The following is a 25,556-nucleotide window of genomic DNA, read 5'->3' on the forward strand; positions in this document are numbered from 1 at the left end:
TGTTCTTTGTTTAGAGCAGTGGTTCTCAACCTTTTTAATGCCACGACCCCCAACTGGTCGTAAGTGGAGGACTACTCAACCGATCGTAAGTCGAGGACTACTCAACTGGTGCAGCACCGTTTGCAGAATGGGACTTTTGGTGGGCTCAGCAGGGCAGAGACAGCCTGGACAATTCCTATTGGCTTTTGAAAGCCAATAGAATTAGACTCTATTCAAGAGAGTCTATTCTATTGGCTTTCAAAAGCCAATAGAAGGGGCGTTGGTCTTACCTGAACGCCTTTTCTCAGTACGGAGATGGATAATCCATGGATGGGCTTTCTCTGTCTGCCTGCTCTTGAGACCAAGTAGCCAAAGCTTGACACGCCCCCACTTCATGTGGAGTCCATTCTTAACGAGGGCGAATTGGCTGATGATTGACGAGGTATTGGCTCTCAGCTCCCTACTAGCGGCCTGCTGGCCTTGGGGTGGGTGTGGATTATCCATCTCCGTACTGAGAAAAGGCGTTCAGGTAAGACCAACGCCCCTTCTCCAGTACAGGAGATGGATAATCCACGGATGGGACGTACCAAAGCCTCACTGTCCCAAGGGGTGGGAAACAGATAAGGCCGGTAGATTGATCTCTGAGACAACTTGCTGGAGGACCCTCCTACCAAAGGAGGCGTCCGCCGATGCAAAGCGGTCTATCTTGTAGTGTCGTATAAACGGGGAAGGCGAGGACCATGTCGCGGCCCTGCAAACTTCCTCGATTGACGCCTGGGTAGCCCATGCCGCCGAAGTTGCAGCGCTTCGGGTGGAATGGGCTGTGAGATGACTTGGGGGCGGCAGGGATGATACATTGTAAGCTTCTGCGATACAGCTTCGGATCCACCTTCCAATGGTGCCCGCGGAAACTTTCCGCCCCAAGATGCCCGCTTGGGAGGAAACAAATAGGGCCTCCGATTTGCGGAAGGGTTCTGTACGCTTTATATAACGCCGCAAGGCTCTGCGGACGTCCAATGTATGCCACTGCCGTTCCCGGTCATGTGTTGGATTTGGACAGAAGTTTGGGAGAATTACTTCCTGTGTCCTGTGAAAGAGTGAATTCACCTTCGGTATGAAGGCAGGATCTAACCTAAGGACCACCGTGTCCTTGTGGAAAATGCATAGGTCGTTTCTGACTGACAGTGCGGACAGTTCCGAAATTCGTCTGGCCGATGTGATGGCAATCAGGAACGCCACCTTTAGCGACAGGTGTCGCAAGGAAACGGTCGCCAATGGTTCAAATGGTGACCGAGTGAGTGCGTGAAGGACTCGCGGTAGTTCCCAGGACGGGTACCTGTGAATTACTGGAGGTCTGGTGTTATAGGCGCCCTTGATAAAGGCGCGGATCCTGGGGTGGTGAGCTAAGGGAACCGAATCCGTGCAGGTGAGGAGGGTGGACAAGGCCGCCACTTGCCTGCGGATGGTCGCGGGGGCGAGGCCTCTGTCTAGTCCCTCCAAGAGGTAATCTACTATCTGAGGGATGTAGAGTTTGTGTAAGTCAAACTGCTGTTCCCTGCACCAAAGGCAAAAATTTTTCCAAGTGGAGTCATAAATGCGGTTTGTTGCCGGACGGCGTGAAGCTTGAATTATGGTAATGGCCCCGGGAGAGAATAGTTCCTGTGCCATTATCTGGCGCTCAAGTGCCAGGCGGTCAGTTGTAACCATTGGGGTTCCGGGTGACTGATGGTTCCCTGGTGTAGGGACACTTGATGAGGGGGAATGTTCCATGGGGGCGACTGAGACAGGTTCATCAGGTCGGCGAACCACGGTCTCTGTGGTCAATATGGTGCTACTAGGATCACTTCTGCCCGCTCCTGAATCAGGTTTCGGATGACCGCCGGTATGAGTGGTAGTGGGGGAAAGGCATAAAGCAGACCCTGAGGCCACTGAGTTCTCAGAGCGTCCGTCCCCTCTGCTCGCGGGTTGAAGTAACGAGAGTAAAATCTGGGGAGCTGGGCATTGTCTGATGATGCGAACAGATCGAGGATCGGGTACCCGAACTTGCGGGAGATGTCTAGGAACAAGTTCGGGTGTAGCCCCCACTCCGAAGGGTCCACTGTTGTGCGGCTTAGGAAGTCCGCTTGCTGGTTGTTGACCCCCGATATGTGTTCCGCTTTTAGTGACTTCAGATTGGGCTCTACCCAGCTGAATAGGAGTCGTGACTCTGTCATGAGGGTTTTTGATCTGGTCCCCCCCTGCCGATTGATGTGCGCCTTGGCTGCTACGTTGTCTGTTAGGACTAGAACGTGGTGGCCTCTGATTCTGTCTTTGAATTGTTGCAAGGCTAGGTGGATAGCCCTGAGTTCTAGCCAGTTGATGTTGTTTCTCAGATCCGTGGCGGACCAACGTCCCTGTACAAACCGGGAGTCCAGATGGGCTCCCCAACCATACAGACTGGCGTCTGTAGTGATGGTAACTCTGACTGGTTCCTTGAAGGGTGACCCCTTGGTCACGGCCCGAGAGCACCACCAGCGTAGCGCCCTGCGGATTTGTGCCGTGACCCTGACTAGGTGGTTGGATGCGCTGGTGTTCTGCCGTTGGTACGGGAGCAGAAACCACTGTAGTTCCCGTAGGTGGAGCCTGGCCCAGGGTACAATGGCTATGGCCGATACCATCTTGCCCAATAATTGGGAAAGTGTTAGTATCGGAACTGAACGTTGCCTGTGAACCCAGCGAGCCAGTTCCCTGATGCCGGCCACCCGGTCTTGGGAGAGATAGACCATACAGTTGGTTGTGTCTATCATGGCCCCCAGATGCAGCAGCCTGGACGAGGGAACTGTCTGGCTCTTCTGAAAGTTTACTGAGAATCCGTGTAATTGGAGGACGCGAATGACGGTCCTTACGTCCGCCTGAGCTGTCTGTAGGGATGTTGCTTGGATTAGTATGTCGTCTAGGTAACATTGGACGCGTATTGGGATTTTTCTCAGTTTGGCGGCTACCGCTGCTAGTATCTTGGTAAATACCCTGGGTGCCGAAGATAGACCGAAGGGGAGAGCTCTGTATTGGAAGTGTTTTCCCCCGTAACAGAAACGTAGGAACCGGCGGTGGTTTGGGTGGATGGGGATGTGAAGGTAGGCTTCCGTGAGGTCTATCGATGCCAGGAAGTCTCCTTCTCTGATGCTTCCCAGGATGGACTGAAGGGATTGCATCTTGAATTTTTTGTATGTGATGTAGCGGTTGAGGTTTTTTAGGTCCAGGATTGCCCTCCATCCTCCTGAAGTCTTTGGAACCACAAAGAGGATGGAGTAAAATCCTCTGCCTCTGTATTCCGCTGGGACCGGTTCTATTGCTTGAATGTCCAACAGGTGTTGGATGGCCTCCTGCATGAGTTTGCGTTTGGTGGGGTTCCTGGAGACCGAGCAGTTGATGAGTCGGTCTGGGGGTGTGACCAGGAACTCCAGGGACAGCCCGGACTGGATGGTTTGTAGTACCCAGTTGTCCGTGGAGGTCTGCTCCCACTGGTGGAAGAAGTGAGCTAGTCTTCCTCCAATGGGTAGGTCTATGTAGGAGTCATTTTGTCTTCCGGTACGGACGACCCGTTCCACGAAAGGGTCGTCTCGACTGGTTTTGTTGTCTGGGCTGGAACCCCGGTCTGTCGTAGGGGCGGCCGTACGGTTTGTTCTGCCTGGGAGTGAATGGCTTGGGTGCCTGACTGATAGGCGTGGTTGTCGGTTGACGAAAGGACTGCCTACGAAAGTAAGGTGTGGTACGTTTGTCTGACCTTTTGTTCAAGTGTGCCATGACCTTCCGCTTGTCTTTGTTCTCTACAAGATAGGGGTCCAAGGCCTCCCCAAACAGACCGTTGCTTGAGTAAGGGGCGGTCGCTAGCCGCCACTTAGCCTTGGTGTCAGCTTGCCAGTGTTTTAGCCATAGCATTCTCCTGGCAATTATGTTGGATGCTATGGATCTGGATGAAAAAATGGCCGATTGGAACGTTGCGTCTGCAGCGTATTCCGTGGCTGCTACCATCTTAGCCAGGTCCTGGTGTGTTCGTATGTCCTCCATAGGAACTATGGTTTGTAGTTGTTGCAACCAGATGAGGGTGGCCCGGACAAAAAAGGAGGCCGAGGTGGCTGCTTTGATGGCCCATGCCGCTGTCTGGTGGGTTTTGCGAAAGGCTTGTTCCCACTTTTTGTCATCTGCCTTAAGGGCCTCCACTAGGTCCCCAGCCATGGCTGTCTGGGAGACCAAGGGGGTCCAGGCTTCATCTACTTTAGGAATTTCTAAGGCCTCATTGAGGTCTGTGGCAGTGCTGTATAATTTTTTGTCCGTACCACTCACTGATGGGAAGGAAGCGGGAGAGTCCCATGGCTTCTTGATCCCTTTCAGGAAAATGGCGGGGCAAGGTATATGGTGTTGCGTTGTCACCTTTTCTACGAATACGGGTCTGGATGTGGTGGCCGGTGTCGCTTGCGGCTGAGAAAACTGATCCGTCCCCATGTCCGCAATGGCTGTGGCCTTGCGTAGTATCGTGAGGAAGCGGTTGGGATTAAATAATCCCCCTGAGGGGGGCTCAGGGGGAAGTTCCTCATCCTCTGACATAGAGATCCCAGGTTGATCCTCCTCTTGTGGTGAAGAATAACCACTCATGGAGGACTGGGCCGGGGAGACGGGTTCCTGAATGCCTGAGGACTCTGAGGGGAGTTCCGAGTGTGGCATGGCTGAGATGGAGGGCCCCTGGTCGTGGTGGGCGGAGCGCTGTGCTAGGGCTCGGTCCACCACTTTGGTTAATAGGGCCTCTAGCCGTCCATCTGCCCAGATGTCCCCTATGTCATTACCTTTGGGTGTGGTGACCGCAGGTGGAGAGTTGGACTCAGTGGTTGTGCCTGCCGCCGTGGTTGTTTGTTGGGCTGATGTAGATGGCGGGTCCAGTGGTTGCGGTGTTCCTGGAATGGACCACGCGCTCTGGGTTGATGTGGATGGACCCAATGGTAATTCCATCTCGGTGGCCGCTATTTGAACCAATTCCAATTGGGCCTGCCTCTGCGCTCTGGAGAACTCCTTCTCCAGGGCCTGGTGCCTACGGCTGGCTTGCTTTTCCGCCAACTTGGAGGGCCTCTTGAGCGAGTGTTTTGTCTTCGCTTTGCACTTGCCTGCCGCCTTCTGGTCAGAAGGTGTGTTGCAGCCGTAATTGGGAGGTGGAGGGGTCGTGCTCATGGATTGAGGCAACGAGGGTCCCTCCATTCCGCTTGAGCAGTCCCAGAAAAACTGAGAAGACGCTCAGGCAGGCAAGTATTGGCGGGAGCGAAATTGGAACAAGTACCAGGACTGTTCCCCTGATCACCCGACCACAACAAAAATATTCTCTCTGGGCTAAGGTCACGGTAGCTGAGGGAGGTACCGAAGGCACGTTTGGAACCACTCCTTGGGTTCCGCCCGGAGGCCTTAGGTGACCAGGCAACGTGCACCAGTAGAAAAAGGAAAAGGGAGGCAAAAAATATCAGTGGCAACCCCAAAAGGGTCTGTAGGCCTGACTTAATACACAGCAGGTATCAAATGGCGGTCACCTAGAGCGGAATTTATTCTTATTAATACTATTACTATTATACTAATAATAGGAACAACAATAATAGTAAAATAATAATAATAATAATAACAACAACAATAATGGTGATGATGATAATATTGTGTGTTCTGTCTTTAGGCCTGTTGGCCCTGCAGTCGCTTAATTTTTAGCTTTAAAAAAAATTTTTTTTTATTATTATTATTATTATTATTTTTAAAATTTATGTATCTATTTTTATTATTATTATATTTTGTCCTATTATTATATGTGTGTATCGGGGGTGGAGCGCTGGTTGTGTGCTCCTATTCCGCCTCTATCAGTGATTCCAGATATGATGTAGAGCTTCCTTAAGCTTGGTTTGCCTTTCTCTGGCAAGAGATGGCAGCCACAGCTCGTTTCTCCCTGAAAAAGGGCTTTGCAGATCCCAGGAGGGTTCTCTAGCCTCCGTTTCTTGGTTGGCTTACTCCCTTCCTGTGCTTCGTTTCCCTCTGAAGATAAGCTCCGCAGCCTCCCAGAAGCTGCTTGTGCCCGGGGATTTAAATTTGGCGCGCTGTGACGTTTTAAGGTAATCCCAGCCAGGGATTGCCTTTGTTGTCTGAAAACGGCAACTAAAATGGCGCCCGCGGTTGCCCTGGGCTGCTAGGGAATCTCCGATGATCCGAATTCAAGTTTGAATCCGGACCTGGAGATTGTTATTTTTTCCCCCAATTTGAGGAAAAAATCCCTTGGAAGGTTGGGGAGAAAAGCTCAGCAAGTGGTCTCTGCTGATGCCTTTTCCCCCCCCCTTTTCCACCTCCAGAGCCCTGGGGCTGACTGGGATCCGTGGGGAGTTTTCCCCCCCCACACCCCCTTTTTCAATTTTAATATAGGATCAGGGATGATCCCAAGGAAAACTTAGTGGTTGGGGAAAAGGTTCAGCAAGTAGTCTCTGCTGATGCCTTCTTCCCCCCCTTTTCACCCCCCAGAGCCCTGGGGCTGGCTGATATCTGTGGGGAAATTTCCCTCCCCACCAATCCCCTTTTTAATTTTAGGTTTGAGATCAGGACTGATCCCCAGAAAATTTTGTGGTTAAATTCCTATAGGTGGAAAATATTTTTTTGGGAAGCCAATTATCAAGGGATAATCAATCAATGGATTTCTTGTCTAACCTGATAAGCTGAGAGCCACGCCAAAACGAGTCTTCTCCGAGCAGAGACCAAGTTAAGAATGGACTCCACATGAAGTGGGGGCGTGTCAAGCTTTGGCTACTTGGTCTCAAGAGCAGGCAGACAGAGAAAACCCATCCATGGATTATCCATCTCCTGTACTGGAGAATAAAAGGGAGTAGCACAGTTAAGGAAAAGAGGGGAAAAATGGCGGACTGCATTGTTTGGCGATCCCCGTGAAATGGTCGTTCGACCCCAAATGGGGTCCCGACCCACAAGTTGAGGACCACTGGTTTAGAGCCATCAGACAACTTACTCATAGATCTCTAGTAAAAGAAACATTTACAAAGAAGAATAGTCATTCTTCAGAGCAAATAATGGGGCTCTGTTAGCATCAAGCTTATGCTTCATGTATTTTCACTATACTCTGATTCTTACTAGAGAATGACTCTGATGTTATTCTACTATCTTATGGAACCATCTTACAAACATTGTTCAGATGCAACCAAAATTATGTTTAGCAGGACTTATGTGGTTATAATATTTAATGAATGCTGGAACCCATGTAATACATTTTCAGGGATTGAGGAATATATGAATGGATTTTCTTTTTGTTAAAAGAAAATTACTTTTAAATTAGTTACTTTTAAATTTACTTTTAAAAATTACTTTTAGATTCTCTGACAAGGGAGTTACACTGAGAGCCATATTTTTCTTGCCTTTTTATAGTTCCAGGTGGTTAATTTTTTTCCTGCTGGATTTATTCCATTTCAAAGAAAAAAAAATAGTTAAAGAGCAGAAATTTAAGATCCTATTAGAATAACCCTGGCTAACAATTGTGAAGTGCATATTTTGGTTGCATCTGAACCAGCAGTTCTCAACCTATGGGTCGCGACCCCATTTGGGGTCGATCGACCATTTTACGGGGGTCGCCAAACAATGCGATCCACCATTTTCCCCCCTCAGGGGGCGGCGCCGCGCATGGGGGCACCGCCGCGCATGCGCGGCACGTTCGTCTGACGGGGGTCGCCGTCACACAAATGTTGAGAAACGCTGATCTGAACAATGTTTGTTCTGCATCTAAGTAAAATGCTTCTTATCTAGTAATAATAGTAGAGTCTCACACAATTGAGATTAATTGTTAATGCATATTGAAAGAAAAGAAATCCATTTAATATAAAAAAGAATAGATATATAATTCTGTTAGTAAGGTGTTTACACTAATGTAAAAGAAAAGGTGGGAAGAAGGGAGGAAGTGTGATTTGCAGGCAGAGGTTTTATAGTTTCTCATATTGTAAAACCATTCATTCATTCATTTAAATGTATTTGTCACTTATTATCTTGTCATGAAAAAACATTTTTTACAAAGGAACTATTCCCTTCCCAGAAGACAATAAATGCAAGTATTGTTCAAGTATCTATCTACTTCCTCCAACCAGGTGCATAGCTGTGGAGTGGGCCATTCTAACCAGGAAAACTGTTATAATGGAAGGGGAAACAGCCATCTGTTAATGCTCATGTACCAAGTCTGCCAATTCCTATCTACATGAATCATTTGTATGTGTTCCCCCCCCCCCACTTCCCAGTTGTTACTTTCAGAGCACATCCAATTTGGGTCTTACTTTCATAAATTAGCTAAAAGGAAAATAAAGAAGAAAGCAACATATTATTTATTCATGCATTTGTTCTATTTGGATGTATACTTTGAAACCACCTTGCTGATAATATTGAATCAGTTGAACTGTTTCAACATATTTTTTTTTGTGCAGCTCAAGATACCAGCCATTATTTAAAGACCTCTGAGCAGGATATCTGAAAACACAGTTAAATCTTCTATGAACACGTCCATGGTTACATGATTTGTAAGAACATTTTGTCTGATGGATAGGTTTTTCCCCCTAAGCACAAAAGGTAGTCCAAACCATTTGATGTCAAACATCTGTTGCAAAAATTCAAATGTAATTACTTCTATTCATTTATCACTGAAGGTGGCCTTTCTGTTATTCTTAATTTGATTATTATAGTGCTGTTTTAAGTGTTTATAAAACTCGAGGATCTAGTTTTATTGAAATTGAAATATTTAATTAAATATAATGTATGCAATGCTGTTGAGCAGGTCTCCCCAACCATTATTCTAGCTGGACTTAAATACTTAGTTATATCAAGCATTTTCAGCATTGCAAGCATTAGCCAGATATCTACCAGGTAATTCCTACAATGGACTAACCATTTGTAGGCATTTGCCATGTTCAGCTTAGAAGGCTGCACTAAGTCAACATCATGGAATTCAAGCAAGCTAATTCCTGTTAGCTTCCAATTGTGGAGTCCTGCTAAATCCTTCTTTATGTACAAGTTTTGCTCTGGATGTTGTCTGCCTAGCCTTTTTGGGATTGCGATATACCAAGTCATGATGAAAGCATAAACAGTAGTTCTTCCAAGGTTGTATTTTCAGTATATATTTATTATTCATCTACTTCATCCTGGGAAGAACAGTTTACATATTATCAGGAACCTCCTTTGGAAATGGTGTAACAATCACTTTAGGGATGTTGACTGAACAACTTCTATAAGAGGATCAACTTAATACGGTGCCAGAAAGTTTTAGCACACAGCCAAGTTTCCTTCTAAAATTGAGGAGTCACCCAGTTAGATCCATATTTGATTCCCAGGTTCTATTTCCTAATTCCTGTTCTACTTTATTCTCCTCTTTTGTTCCTGTTCTAAATATTTTGTTTTCTGTTTCAATTCTATTTGATGCAATTTTTGTTTTTGTTATATTCTATAAAATACATATTCAACCCTGGTATTCTGTGACCAATCTGCCCTCTTCTGCATAAACCCAAACTTATTACCGTGTTTTTCCGAAAGTAAGACCTGCCCCCAAAATAAGCCCTAGCTTGATAAGCCTTACCCCAAAAATAAGCCCTAGTTTTGGGGCGAGGAGCATGCCTAAAAATCAAGCTAGGGCAGAGGTGGGGGTGGAGCTGCCCCACATGCCCTGCACCCGCTTACTGTTGCAGCCAGGCCTCTCCTCGCTGGCCCACTTCTTCTACAGCATCCCCTGGCTTGCATTTCGCAGTCAGAGGCCTACAGATTCAATGCACAGCTTGGTTCTCGGCTCCAAAGGCCTTCCGGAAAGGCCTCTGATGGCAAAATGCAAGCCGGAGCTCCATTCTCAGCTGCAGAGGCATTTCGTTCGGCGGCAGAAGAAATGGGCCAGCTGGGTAGGGCTGTCGGTGCCGGAGGTGAGTAAGACATTCCCTGAAAATAAGACCTGGTGCCTCTTTTGGAGGCAAAAAAAAAAAAAAGAAACCAGGTCTTATTTTTGGGGAAACCCGGGTAATGCAAATAAACTCTAACCATTACTAAAATGAAATGGATCTTGTAGTAGAGTATCTTTCAGTATCTTGTAACTGGCAAAATGAAGTTTTAAAAAGTGCTATAATTCTTCTCTTTTTGTCACCAGAATAGATTATATCTTAAAACTGTTGAAGATTGTGTGAATTTAAATACTTTGTTTCTATTTTGTATTGGATCAGTTTCAAAAATAAACACTATTTATATAGGTAATCCTTTCGACCACAATTGAGCCCAAAATTTATGTTGCTGAGAAATTTGTTAAGTGCGTTTTGCCTCATTTTATCACCACAGTTGTTAAGTGAATAATTGCAGTTGATAAGTTAGTAAAACGGTTGTTAAGTGAATCTGGCTTCCTCATTGACTTTGCTTGTCAGAAAGTTGCAAAAGAGGATCACATGATCCTGGGATACTGCAACCATCATAAATATGAACCACTTGTCAAGCATCTGAACATATATATCACGTGACCCTGGGGATGCTGCAATGGTCATAAGTGTGGAAAATGGTCATAAGTCACTTTGAAGGTCATTAAATGAACTGTTGTAAGTTGAGGACTACCTGTACTTAATCTTTTGTGTTTCTATTAGATATATGCTTCATTGTATTTTTATATTTAAGTGGTTGGTTGTTCATGGCTGCTTTACTTATTTACATTATTTTTAATACAACCTAAAATGCTATTTTTTATGTCATTCGCTATCTCAATAGGTGAACTAACAGAATTATTGTTACTCTTCATAATAGCAGTCAGATGCCTGTTCAACCTTGTACTGTATAAAAACAGCTTTTTCACCTGGGAGCCTTTTGTATTAACAGACAAGCATCCACACATACAAGATTTTCCCAATGATTCAGTGCCATATAAAATATAATTGATGGTATTACTCTTTGGACCTGAATATTCCCTGAAGAGGAACCACAAAATACATTGTTTTCAGAATTATTTATTTACCAAACTGTTGTTGCTTAGTTACAAGCAGATTTTTACTAGCATGCTAAAAATGACAAAGTGATTTATTTACAGGAAGTAACGGTGTGGAAATGAGAGAGTGAGATTGTTAACAGAACCATGATTGTTTTTCTCATGAGCTTTGACCACATAGGTGAAGCACAAATGAAACTAAGAATAGGAATATGTCAGGTAACAATTTACTAGCAAATTGGGAATATAGCATTGGCCATTTAAGCACCTCAGTATCTCTTTCTAAAACTAAATGAAAACTACCTATCTATAGGTATCTGTCAGGGGGAAAGGAGAGGTAATTGCTTTCTTTGAGTACTGAAATTATCAATTTCTGTCAGATTTCAGTTGGAATGATACAATCCTCAAAGATAATAAAATAGTAAAATAGAGGTACTAATATAAGAAACGATATTAGTTTCAGATTTTCTAGTTAATAGTTCCATGTAATCCAGGTAACATTAGTGATTTACCTATCATGCACCATATTTAATAACATCTAGGTAGGAGGATTTTAAATGACATTTTCGCCGTAGCAATTTGAACTCCTGGAATTCATTGTCTCTAAAATACTATTGTGATTTGAACGGAAGGGAGGGAGGGAAGGAAAACTATAATTTGTACAAATTGTACAAATTCATTCCATTCATGATTTATTTCAATAACTGTACAGTAGCTGCAAAGCTTTTGCATCTTTCCACCAGTAAATCATCCACAGACAAGCTTATAGTTCCTGCATTTAAAATTGTGCCAGTGTGTTTTCTCATCTTTTTTGATTTCTCAAGAGCATAATAATTCTTTTCACATTTTAATGCATTCTGTTAAATTCAGCTGAGGGTTTTATGCACCAAATGTTGCTTTGTTTGATATCTTTGTCTTCCAATAAAGATTCATTATTTACACTTTGAATTTTGTTTAATTTTTATCTTTCCCATGGAAAAATTAAGCTGAACAACTGAAATTCAATTAGTTTAGGGCAGCTTTTTATTAAATCAGTTTAGACTTATATTTCAAAAAAAAAAAAAAAAAAGCTTAGAGGCAGTACTAGAGGGGTTTTTTTGTTGTTTGTTTTTTGGGAGAGGGGAAGTAAAAAAAAAAATGCCTGCCATTCTTATGTTTTCCAAATACACACATAGTTCATAATAGAACAAATTATTAAAACTTGCTGACTCTTCCTTAGTTTTCTTGAGAGCTATTGTTCCAGTTATCTCAAACTAAACCTATCATAGTTTTTCTCTTCACTATCCAGGTCTGCTATTTCCTGTTTCTAGCTTTCTTAGTCTCTCCCTCATGCTCTCATTGTCCCATAAATTTTCTAAAGAATAAAAGTGTCCAGCAAGCAAAAACCATTGTTACTTTTTTAAATCACTGGCTTCAAATTAGTTTATTCATAACTAGCTGTCCAGAGCTAGTGAGAACGAGACCAGACTGAGACCAAATCAAAGCTGCAGAAAGGATGTAGTCTTTATCTATCACTCAAACTATCAGGCTAACCCAGTGTTTCTCAACCTTGACAATTTTAAGGCATGTGGACTTCAACTCCCAGAATTCCACAGCCAGCAATGCTGTCACAGAATAAAATACTGGCCACATCAAGATGGCCATTAGTGGGCAGAAAAGAGTTAGAATTTCCAGTATATCTTGCCCACTTGTGGCTGCTTGGATTTTTGCAACTGAGATATGGTAAGCTTTTTTTTTTTTTTTTAGCTACCTTCGAAACCTCTTTATTGCTGATTGTCTAGACTAGACCCTGAAGTTTTCTTGTCAAGATTTCAGAAGTGGTTTGACATTGCCTTCTTCCTGGACTGCAAGGAGTGCTGCCCTAAGGCCATCCAGCTGACTTTGTGCCTAAGGCAGAACTAGAACTCATGGTACTTAGCCTGGGGTTAATCATGACACCAAACTGCTTTTCATAGGCATAATATTATAAGTGGTGGTGTGGTGGCTCAGTGGTTAAGACACTGTGCTTGTTGGCTGGAAAGCTGGCAGTCCAGATTCGAGACCTGAGCGCTACAGAACGGTGTGAGCTCCTGTCCTCAACCCAGCTCCTGCCAATCTAGCAATTGGAAAGCATGCAAATGCAACTGGATAGATACAGTAGGTACCACTTCAGTGGGAAGATAACAATTCTTCATGATGTCATGCTGGCCACATGACCACGGACATGTCTTCAGACAGCGCTGGCTCAATGGCCTTGAAGTGGAGATGAGCACTGCCTCCTGTAGTCAGCACTGATAGCAGAATAAAATCCACAGGGACTCCTTCCAATGTTATATTGGTAGTCAGAATGAATAATACAGGATTAATTTCATCAGGGTAGTGGCAATAAGAATAAATGAGTTCAGGGCAGCTAATTCAAGCAGTTCAGCAGTGAAGCCAATCACTCAGACAAATGGCAGATTTCTCTGGAGTTGTTCAATGGGGCTAAGTTGGGATGCTCCAAATTCCTATACTGAGCAGAGGGTTAGATTTTAGGATATGCTGAATGAATGAATGAAACCAAACAACAAACAAACAAACAGAGATTTGGGCCAAGATAAATGAAGAGAAATCACAAAAGGAATCCTCAGTAAAAGGAATGTAAAAAGAGAGCAAATATCCAATTCTTTTATAAGCACCATATGGTTGTGTTTTGATTATAATTTTATAAGAGAAAACATAGGATAAATTATATTAATGATCTCCTTTTTTCAGTGACATGAAGATTATTATATACTCTAGGACAGGGGTGTCAAACTGCCGGCCCGCGGGCCAGACGGATCACTATCTCCTTTTAGGATTTTTTTTCTATTTTCCAATTCTAAGTCTCCGTTTTACCATCCAAGTATCAAGTAGATCTGTTTAGCTTCTTCCAAATTAGTCAAGATTCTTTCATCTACTCTTGCAATGCTTCTATTGGTTAGAAACTATACTGGATATCGTTGAGGCTATTGCTAACTATGGTAGGAATAGGTTTTGTGATGTACACAGGCATTACTCTGGCCCCCTATCCAGTCACATAGCTAATTTCCATTTTAAAAATAAACAGCAAATATATTTTATACTGTTAGTTTATTGCAAGAATCAAAACTAATGTGCACTCTCCCTCAGAAATATATTTGGCAGTATGAATTCATGCATTTGTTCCCAATAAACTGTCCCCCATATGGACAGTTTTGGAACACATCAACATCTTTTCGAAAGAGTTTTTAGAATAAATTTTCTGCAGCTGATTAATTAGGCAAACACAGCCAAGAAATGGGGAAAATACAGACAGCATCACCATGCTTCTTCAATAAACCCAGATTAAAGATATATGCATACTATATTTGCCCTACAGAGGATGCGATTTCAGATAAAAATTGATATAATGTTAATTCATATACCTACTTTAGTTTATGTATTAATATTTTTACCTTGCCCTTCCAACAAACAGGATTCTCAAGAAAATAGTATCCTTGAGAACTATTTTAATGTAAAATCATTCAGAATAGCATTAAATTATATGCCTGTTACAGCCAGAGTAGCTAACAGAGAGAGAGATTGAATCATATAAAACCAGACATCAAAATCATAAGACTATGTCTGAGCATGCAAATTCATTGGATAAGTCAGTGACACTAAGAATGGTTAGCGGAACAAGAAAAAGGGGCAAAAAGAACATGTTTGTTTAATAACATCAAAACTGATACAAATATGAATATCCAACAACTGAAAGAAGCTGTGCTTGACAGGATAGAATGGGGGGCATTTGGCTATAGAGTCTCCAAGAGTCGGACATGCCTGAATGGTTAAAACGAAAACAATTTGCCTGTTAACTTGAATTCACCTGCTAATGGAAAATATGGCAATAATGGGCAGATTCCTGTAGAAGAAATGGTCTTTCACTATCTTGTTCTCATTATAATGAACGGTGGCCCTAATTTTGGTAAAGCTTCTTAGAGTGCTGAAAGGAACTAGCTTTCTGTAATAAATATTTTTTTCTTCTTCTGTTCAATTGTGTCTGATTCTCAGAGAATGCCTAGACAAGTCCCTATACTTTTCTTGGCAAGGTTTTTCAGAAGTGGTTTGCCACTGCCTCTTTTCCTAGACCTGAGAGAAGGTGCCCAAGGTGGAACTAAAATTCCTGGTTTCTAGGATGATCCCTTAACCCCTGCACCGAAGTGGATGTTGTAATAAGTACAGTATTAGGATTTTGCAAATCTTTGAAAGAGTTGCTTAAAGTGCAAGATGGAGATAGCTTGGATAGTTTCTGAAGCAGCTGTGTGAGCCTAAAGAATTAAGAAGAGTTGCTTCCTATTGTACTATTATTTATTGTAATGTTCTTCTATTAACTTGTCTACTCCATCCTCAATTAAGCCTTAATTTCTTGTCCCACAACCAGCTGATAAGTGGGTGAGCCAAGCCAGACAACAGCTCAAGTATTCCACATCTGAGAGGGAGAAAGAGAAAGATCGTGTGCCTACAGCATAGAAGGTAAAAGTTAGGTCTTGGAAACCATCTATTCCAGTGGTTCTCAACCTTTCTAATGCCGCAACCCCATAATACAGTTCCCCATGTTGTGGTGACCCCCAACCACTTATACATCACCGGGTGCCAGGGGCGTGGCCAAAGAAAAGGGGGAAAAATGGCAGACAGCCTTGTTTGGCGACCCCCGTGAAATGGTCGTTCGACCCCAAATGGGGTCCCGACCCACAGGTTGAGAACCACTGATCTATTCTATCCTCATACTCAGCACACAAATTCATTAATGCATTCTGTAGCATCCCTCACCAATGTCCCCTGACCCTCTGTTTAAGCACCTAAAGCAAAAGAGAATCCAATATTGCATGTCAACCTTTCCACCATCGAACAGCTTTTATGCTTGGAAAATTCCTCCTAATGTTCAACTGAAATCTATTTCTTTGAAATATAAATCCATTGATTCTTATCCTGTCTTCTGAAACAACTCTGAACAATTCTGCCCCATTTTCTTCTTGGCAGTCCTTCAGGTATTTGGAGACAGCTAACATGTCTCCCAAGAATCTTCTCTTGCTCAGTCTAAACACGCCTTCAACCACTTCAGTCAGTAGTAGCAAATACTGTTGAGGAATCCCATTCAGCTTATAGTACAGATCATCCACTAAGGTGGCCAAGGCTGCTTCAGTCCCCAAAAAGAAACTGAATCTGCTGAACAATCTGCTTCAAATAAGATAATGGGTTGAATTAGGTATGCACTTATTAAATATTACTATAACTTAGCTGGTAGTTGACTTTCATGGGTTTTTTTCAGTAATGCCCTTACAAGGAGATGGAATGCAATCATCACTAACCTATTGCCTGATTATCTTAGTAATTTTTTTCAGAAAGAAAAGGCTCAGCCAATCTTGGTCCATCCCTATCCCAATTTGCCTAACTTTTCAGATTAAACAAAATGAAACTAATCCATAAATAAGCTACAGTTGCTAAACTCTTCAGTTACTGCAAATGGGGCTTTTTTAAAGCAAGCAGTTATTTTTATCAGCAACTTTTGCAATCTTTTGAGAAAGTCTATTCTATTGTTTGAAGCCTAGCACACAACAGCACCTTTACAACTGCTTGAGTATTGTGTGAATGCAATAGTAGCAGGGAACAGCTTCTTCAGTGTCATCTACTATTATATATATCTAAAATGTAGAGCAGGTTTGACTGTATGCATTCCAAACTTTCTTCTGTTATATTTCTAGTTACATACTTCAGTGCTTTATTGTTCTAAGCAGCTCAAGAAATCAAGATCTGTGAGAAAAGCATAGAAGCTATTATTCCAGACATGCTTTTTCAAAAGGCAACTGGACTTTGGTTGGTATTCCTTGAAAACGTTTTTGCTTCTCATTCAAGAAACTTCTTCAGTTAAGAAACTTCTTGGATGAGAAGTGAAACATTTTCAAGGAAAAACAACCAAAGTCCAGTTGCCTTTTGAAATAGCACTTTTGGGACAACCATTACCTGGATGACTGAGATTCTCCATAGACATAGAACCAGTGCTTTTTTTCTTTTAAAAAAAAAAGGTGCCAGACTCACACACGTCATACAACCCGCCTTGCCTACCCTACAAGGTTCCATCCAAAAAAGGTGCCGGAACTCCGTTCTGGGCGTTCTATGAGAAAAAAAGCCCTGCATAGAACCAATTACGTTAACTGTCTAAATCATATCACCACTTCACAGATGTTCCAGAATTTCAACATTTCATTTTAAAGTTAGTCCATGAGCAATCATGAACTAACATGCAAGCTAAATCAGAAGTATATATAATCCTTTCCAAGAAGTTGACAGATGGAATTTAAACTGGTAGAAAATCTCTCCTGTTAGCTAAAAACATTAGTGACAAATCTCCTTTCTCTCCCAGGGCACAAAGAGTAGGGTAGTAATGAAGAAACATCCTTTACTTGCTCATTTACTGATTTGGCTGATGCATCTATCTTGTGCTGGCTTTTTTTTTTATGCTAACTCAGAAAAATATTCTCTCGTACTATAATTTTCATACAAAGTCAGATACAACTGATTTTGAATGGGAAATATCAGTGGTGGGATTCAGCCAGTTTGCACTAGTTTGGCAGAACCAGGAGCTAATTTTTTGTTGTCCAGGCCCAGAATGGACTTCCGGAAGCAGCATCCACACAGAGAATCGGTTGTTCACATATTTGAATCCCACCACACACCAAATAGACTTTATAGATTGTTGCCACTGTATGGCACTACTGCTATGAAAGGTTAGTAAAAGTGTGATTATCTACCTAGCCCATATATGGGCAGCATGAAATGTAAAGATCAATTTTTTATAAACATCAACATACCACACTATCCAAACAGACATTTAGTCATTGCAGCTGAATCTAAAAATACTCTAGAAGTATATCTAAAGGATACTAAAAGAAGACTCTAATTCTAATACTCCTCTTGCTATGTGTTCTCTCACTAACCCCACCACAACAGAAATAAAGTTTACCAAACTTGTTTTAAATCAGTTTTTGCTATGAACCTCTATAGGTTATTTCAAATAGATAATTCTTTTTATACAAATTCTATTTCATGGAATGCCAGTGAACATAGATACAAACTGTAAAGGATTTTGCATACTTAAATATACAATAGATCCAGAAAGCAACATATTTTTCTGATGTCTCAATGTTCAACAATATAATGTTTTATACAGAGGAAGGAGATTTATTTCCTATTTTTATGAATTTTTTAAAAATGACTTAAATGTGCAAAGATCACATACCTGTGGTTCAGGTTCTACACTGACACGATAAGCTTGTGCTTTTCCATCTTCCAAAGTATTGGGTGACCAAACCTTGCCTTCAGCCCTGCAATGGAAAATTAAGAATTACTGTATATGTACAATATAGATTGTTAGTAAACTTGAATATAATTTTTATACATTTCCAAGGAGCTGTACACCTGGAAGAATCAAAAACATCATTAATTACCTATTTTTTCCTTTCCTATTATATTCTTTTCCCATTGAAAAGTAAACTTCCATTCATTCATTCAATCAATCAATCAATCTAAATGGCTGTCCCTTTCAAATTCATGTCGCTTGGCAGCTAACAACAGTTAAAAGCACCATGAAAATCCTAATAATATGAAAACAAGACACCCATAATAACCAGCTGAGGTAAAAATATGGCAAACAAAGACTGGGTACAGCAGCCACCTGTTCCTTAAGTCCAGTAGGTGCCCCAGACTGCACATCAATTCTGTTTGAAGTAGCACAATCACCTTGAAAATTAAAGATGAAAAGTCTCTAGAACCAGAATGCCCTACTACCCAAGACAGCTTAGTCTTGCTAGGGTTGAATTGAAATCTGTTGTTCCTCATCCAAACCTCCATAGTCTCCACATGCTAAACTGAATTTCCATTGTATCAAATGGGCAGTTCAGAAGTGGAGATGTATACCATCAGCATGCCTCTGAATGATCTCACAGAGTGGCTTCCTGGAGATGTTAAACAGGAGCCAAGCAACTACCAAGCCCTGCAGAACTCTGCAAAGAAGTGACTGCAGGCTGGACCTCTCCCTACCATCAACACTGACTGCCCTGGGGGAGGTGGTGGGAGAGGGATTTTATTGTAAAATTGTAAAACTTTTAATAATAATAATAAAAAAACACTGACTGCCCTGGAGGAAGGAAGAGAACCAGCACAACACAGTGCTACCCGCTCCCAATCCCTAAAGCCAATCCAGAAGGATACCACTATTGATGTTATCAAAACTCGCCAAGAAGTCAGGAAGAGCAAAGATGGTTGCATCACTTCCATCCTGCTCCTGCCACATGTTGTTTGTGATCAATGCCATTTCAGGACCATACTCTGAATTCCAGCTGAAAGGGGACCATCTTTTCTAAAACCTTTTCTAAAATCAAAACATATTATAATTTGCAATTCATTTCATTTGCTTAAGTTAGAAAGAAAAACTGTATTAACATCATTTTACAACCTTTAACCTTTCATTCTGGAGAAAGGAAAAAAAAGATGCTCTATTCATTTAAAAACTGTCTAGCTTAACAGTTTTAATTATAGTTAAAATATTGTACCTTTTCATGTTTAACTTAGCCATTACACTCATGGTAAGGATTTCAAATGTATTTACAAACTGTGGTTAAGAAATCTGGTTTACTTTAACTACTGAAACTCAGATAAAGCTGACAAGAAGGAGAACAAATTAATATTTGGGGAGTGGGGCAGAAATAAGGAAAAAGCAAGAATACCAAACTATTAGTATCCTATCTGCATCCTTGGCCTTCAATTTAATGCCTTAGCTTGTTATCTTGCAGAAATTAATTTTTGTGAACATCAATATATTAGCAAAAGCAGTCAACTATTATCTCACCAAAATAACATAAATAAGATTTTATAACATAACTCACTTTTAGTATTTCTTTCATTTTGCACATGTCACTTTAGAAAATGTAAAGCTTCTTGTTCCAAATACAGCTAAGAATCTTTTATTTATATTTAATTCCTCATCTATTAAACACTGAAGTTTAGTTTAAGTGAACTGTTGGCATTAATGACACACAAACTATTTATATCATGTAAGAATTTCAGTCTAGGAAGTGTTTACCCAAGGCCCTTTTTTCTTGTCTAAATGAAACAAGAAAGCATTGTGTTCTGAAAGAGTCAATTATACAGACTAACTAAGCCTTCCGTAATTATGATGAGCACGTTGTCCTCAATTTTAACATGTGTTACATTCTGGAGCAAGTTCTACTGTAATCAGTGAGAATTAATGTATTTAAAGTTAAGGTTAAATAAAGACCCAGACACACAGACACAATGCACACACAGAATACAGGAAAATATTGGATGCTATTTACTGTCAAATAGGCATCAAAAAGAATTACAGAAATTACAGCCAGATCTTCCTGAGATTCTGAAATAAGCCCTCATGAACGAAATCCTGATTTGAAAGTGATCATAAAATATTTGATAATGGTATCTTTTTAATAGTAAGTTTATTAAAAATTACAATGATAAACTACATAGAAATTAAAAAAACAATAATAAATAAAAAGAACAAAAAAAAATAAATTTCTCTCCACATGGCAAAGAACAGTTATTCAAGTTCAAGGATGTTGTGGAGATTAAGGAAGATAATCGTTCTATCCACTAATCCAGGGATCTCCAAACTTGGCAATTAAGGAATCTGGGAGTTGAAGTCCATAAATCATAAAGTTGCCAAGTTTGGAGACCTTGTGCTTAATCAAAATGTAAAATCTATTGGTCTTATTTCAATTAAGGGCAAACCAGATTACAAACAGAGAATGATTTTTAAATGCAATTGTATTAAAAGATACAATTAAAAAGATAACTATGAATACAAACTAAAAAAAGAGAATACAAAGAAAAAATAGAAAGTGAAGAAAAGGAAAAAAATGAAAGAAAAATAGAAAAGATTATAATAAAAAAGAATTGACTTTCCACCATCATCACAAGTATAAACAATTTTAGTAACATCACTTTCTCTAAAAATACAATAAATGATCTCTTCTTCCCATGACCCATCTCTTATTTATAAACAAATTCTTAAAACCTCATCATTTAAATCCAGATTAGGATTCATTAAGAGTCACCACAACTAGCAATATATCTATTTTAACCTTGATCACATAAACCAGCTTTATATTCCTTCCTTTAATTTTTAACAATTTCTAGTCCCTTCAAATAATGCCCTAGATAGAACTTGATTACTTTTCATTTTTATTTCATCTACTCACAAAATTCTTCAAAGTTTTAACAATGTTCTTCTGTAAATCCAATATAGGAAAATTATCCAGGGCACTCTCTTAAATTATTTTTTGTATATCCCTTATGTAGACAGAAATCTTGCAGCAGTATCCCCTTGAACTTTGTCTATTATGAATCCCTCAAATTGGAATATTATTAACCCATGTTTATATGCAACATGTTGCTTCTCCACAAGTGACTTTTTCAAGTACTATGTTATTCCCAAGAAAGATGATCTGGCACGTAGCATCTTCTTGGCAGTGATTAAAAATTTAATTGTTTTCCTGGGCATTTCACTAACTATTGCCAGCCTTTCCTTAACAACTGTTGCATTATTTTAGGATTGAACTTATATAATATTTTACTGATCTGTCCTATTTTTATTCTATATATTGGGATGCAAGTTTGTCATATAATTATGCTTACTTTAGAGAAGAAAACAGAAATTATAGGTGGTAAAGAATGAGTTGACCAGTATGGCTAGCAACTCATTCTGAGAATAAAATACATATTTAAACATAGGTTAAAAAATAGAATATACATCCTATTTATGTTCTCAAGATACCTTTGGATGGTATTTTAACATTATGGTATCAGTCAGTTCCTATATTCTGCTAGATTTCACATATGGTACTAATTCAGATCTTGCTCAGTTTATGTTAGTGTACAATTCCTTTATAATCACCACTATAAACTTTCCTTCTCTCTTCACTTGACAGAATTCTTAGTTGCTATAGGCAGCCAAACAAATAGTTATTTACAAACCTTGTTTATGTATGTACAGGAAAATTCGTACAAACCTGAAATTGTTTGTCCAAATAAGTAATAAAATGAAATTCCAGTTAATCTGTTAGCAGCAAACATTCTTCCCCCTTCCATCTCCCAATAATAGCTCCTGAATATAAAGACTGATGGTTGCTAATACTTATTTTGAATCTAACTTTTGTATTGAAATCAGACATCCAGTGTTTCCTCAAGGACATACCAGAGGAAAATGATGTAATTAATATTATATTTGTTCTTACCCAAAATCCTGAAAAGTGATTCTTTTTTCACCTATGACTCAATCTGGAAATTTGAAAAAAATATGAATAATGCTTTTAATGTGTACCAATATTACTCTGTTCTATACAACACACATGTATACATATGGCATCACTATCAGAGATGCTTTATTATCTCCAAATGTGCTGGAAACAAACTACCTAAATAAAACATTGTGGTTTTAAACTACCATGAAATGGAATTGGCTCTTGACTTTCCCCTGTGCCTATACATAACACACATTCCATAAAATTCTCCAAATAACAAATCATAGCTTTCATATACTGTGTTCCTCTATATATTATTAATCATTTAAGTAATCGCTTCTTTGGAGAGCCTTGGGCTATGGAAACCTGAAAACTTTGTATTGTATTTTTTAATGTTTGTTTTTGAAATAGTTTCCCCCCCCCAAAAAAAATTTACCTAGGAAGCTCATGAATTCACATGTTTTATGTGAATTTCAGTATGCCATCTATAGATCCTTCAGAGCAAAAGTAGTCAGGCCTGAATTAAAACATTTTCTAATAGTATTTCATGGAAATACTAAAAAGGTATTGAAAGCAGGACTGGCTTTAACAGTGTCATTCATTTTTCTAATTATGACCAAGCATAAAGAACCATAGGTCCAGGATAACTATGCTGGTTCCTGGTCGGTTTTAAAGCACATGACCAAAACAAATCTAAGAAATTGCAACAAATGCCATTCTGCTCCAGGTCAAATCTATAACACTACAATTAGTGAAATAATCAAAGTCATTCATTTGAGATAGATAATTGTAGGACTGTTTTTTAATAATTCAAAAGCTCTTTTCTTGGTTATCCAGCCTTATTCTCTGATAGTGACCAGAAATGTGGCTTCTCAGTTCTGGTGTCTCAATTGCATAGTTGAGTCTGGTGCTTCATATTTTCCTCCAGAATATTTATTGCGGATCTCATCTATGTTTATATTAAAATCCCCTCTGTTGTGCAGTCAATTCATCTAACTTTTCCAGAAAAGTGTATCAGCAGTGTCATTTAAAGTTTTAATTTTTTTTCTATGTGTCTCTGCAAATCCTTAGTTGAACAAAGAATGGGATATGAGAGTGTGCATATTTTGAAAAATTCAGAAAAAATTATCTGGCTCTGATATGAGACAATGTAATAAAGCCATGTAGAAAAATTAAAATGCACTTTTAAAAAAGCACCATCTTTTTTCAAGCCTCCAATAATGCTACTGTCTTTTTTCCCCAGAACTCAACCCCTTCTTTGCATAGAAATAGTAATATTGTATCAATCTCTAATACGTTTCAGTTTCCACTAGCTGAGAAAGGATATGATTTTTGCATAATCTACAAAATAAAACTCTTTTTTTACAACATATTGGTAATAATTCATTTATATGGTAGTGTATGGAAAAACAATTGCCAGAAGATGAAAGAGGTTCATTAAAAGACGTCCTTGTTCTTGACGTGATCATTAATCACATGGCTACAGTTGGGTCTCCATGGAACCTTATTTGGCAAAGAATGAGCAGCACCAAATTCCAGGAGGATTCACTCAGCAGATATAAAGAGAAACAAAATTATAAACAACCCAGTTATTCCATTTGGCCCACAGAAGTTTGTTCCCCACCCTTGTTTTTTTCCCCTTAATCTCAACACATAAAAATAGTGAAAGTGATTTGTTCAAGTCAGATTTTTGTTCTGCTTCTTTTGGCCTCCATTCTGTCTGATGGAAAATAAGTGGGGCAAACAAAGTAGAACATGTCAAGGATACAAACAGGAAAGAAGTCTCATCGTTCACTGATAGGAATGCATGTGTGCAAAAACACAGTGACTCAAATCTATAGGAATTACTAAACCAGACTGTAAAGAAGATGAACTGTCTTTAAGTGCTTGGGACGTGTAGCATGAATCTAAAGTTAAAAGGTAGACATACATTTACTAAAAATCTTAAGAGATAATTAAGCTATTGCAATAAATGCCAGATGAGCCTTTGCATATGCAGCTGATCTAAACTAATAATTACATTCATATGGAATACACTTTTCTCAGCTGAAAGAGTATTACAATGAGGTTGTTCTCATTTCCAGTTCTTTCTTTACTATATCTTAAATTTAATGAGAAATCATTGGAATATTGTCAATTATACGATATTTCAAAATAATGAAAAATGGTTCGTACTGTTTGTTTTCTGAACTATTAGAAATGATTTCATTTATGGGCAACTATTATATTCAGTGGGATTAAGATAGGGGGAAAAACTCGATCAGCATTCTTTTTGTAACCATCCTTCCAATCAATGAATTAAATTATAATACAACAGTGCTTAAGAAAACATTAGATCAATAAACTGTGAAATGTTTGTTCATACAAGTTGTACGGATAGCAATATAAACAAAACACGTTCAGGTTTCTGGAAGAATTCCTACAGGAATGATCTGTATAGATTGTAATAAATAATTTTCTGATGAAGCTGGTTTCCCTTTTCGTTTGAAAACAATGCTTTGCTAAAAAGGATGATTCATCTTCAGTAACAAATAAGTCTGCATCTGGCTTAAGCAGTGACTACTTTTATTGGCCAGACATCTTTATTTGGAACTCTAAGACTTGTTTGGGCTGAGTTAAGAAATACAATAACTACACCATCCAGATGTTTTATCTGGTCAAGGCTTAAAAAGCACTAATAAAATTGTTAATATAATTACTATACCTACTGCATAAAATAAACATGTACATTTTCTGATTGGGAGAGATGTTGCTTTTTAAAATACTTAGTTGGGTATTTTAGAGACAGAATTTATCTTCTTTCTCCTCCAATATATAAGCCTAAATAATCATTTATCTTAAATAAATCCTGATTGGCCTACCATGAAGACTTTTTCTTAATTGCCCAAGGAATTCCTCATTCCCTGTCCTTCCAGGTTTCAACTCTTAGTTCCAGTGTTTGGGGGGAGCTTGTCAGTTCCTTTTCTATTGCTTTTTGGATCTTCTTCTTATACTTATTAGCATTTGATGTTTGGTATGCTATGATTTTCACATTCTCCCATGCTCCCTGTGGCAGCAGTTTATACAGTTCAGCAGTTCCAATTTGTTCAGTGCTTTATTTTTTCTGTTTATTTTGGTGCTCTGCTCACACACTCACTTTGTTTCTCCTGGGATTTCTCCTTGAGGATTGAACCTGGAAGGACATGGAATGCAGGATTCCATACATAGACAATTAAAAACAACAATCAATCACATGTTCCTGAAGGAAGGACCTGTCTCATGATCCATCTGTAGATAGCTTGACCACTGTTTTCACTTGCCTAACATTG

General features: G+C 39.9%; 1 protein-coding gene across 1 annotated transcript in view; it reads right to left on the reverse strand.

Moving 5' to 3' along the window:
- PDLIM4 (PDZ and LIM domain 4) overlaps positions 1-25,556 on the reverse strand; it is a 79,686-nt gene that overhangs the window by 28,296 nt on the left and 25,834 nt on the right. Inside the window, exon 3 of the mRNA XM_039324945.1 lies at positions 18,213-18,297. Within this exon, the coding sequence (XP_039180879.1) occupies positions 18,213-18,297 (85 nt within the window). The remainder of the gene's footprint in view (positions 1-18,212; positions 18,298-25,556) is intronic.

The sequence above is a fragment of the Crotalus tigris genome, unplaced genomic scaffold (assembly GCF_016545835.1).
Source record: "Crotalus tigris isolate CLP2741 ecotype Arizona unplaced genomic scaffold, ASM1654583v1 scf7180000024310.2302065, whole genome shotgun sequence".
Classification (NCBI taxonomy): domain Eukaryota; kingdom Metazoa; phylum Chordata; class Lepidosauria; order Squamata; family Viperidae; genus Crotalus; species Crotalus tigris.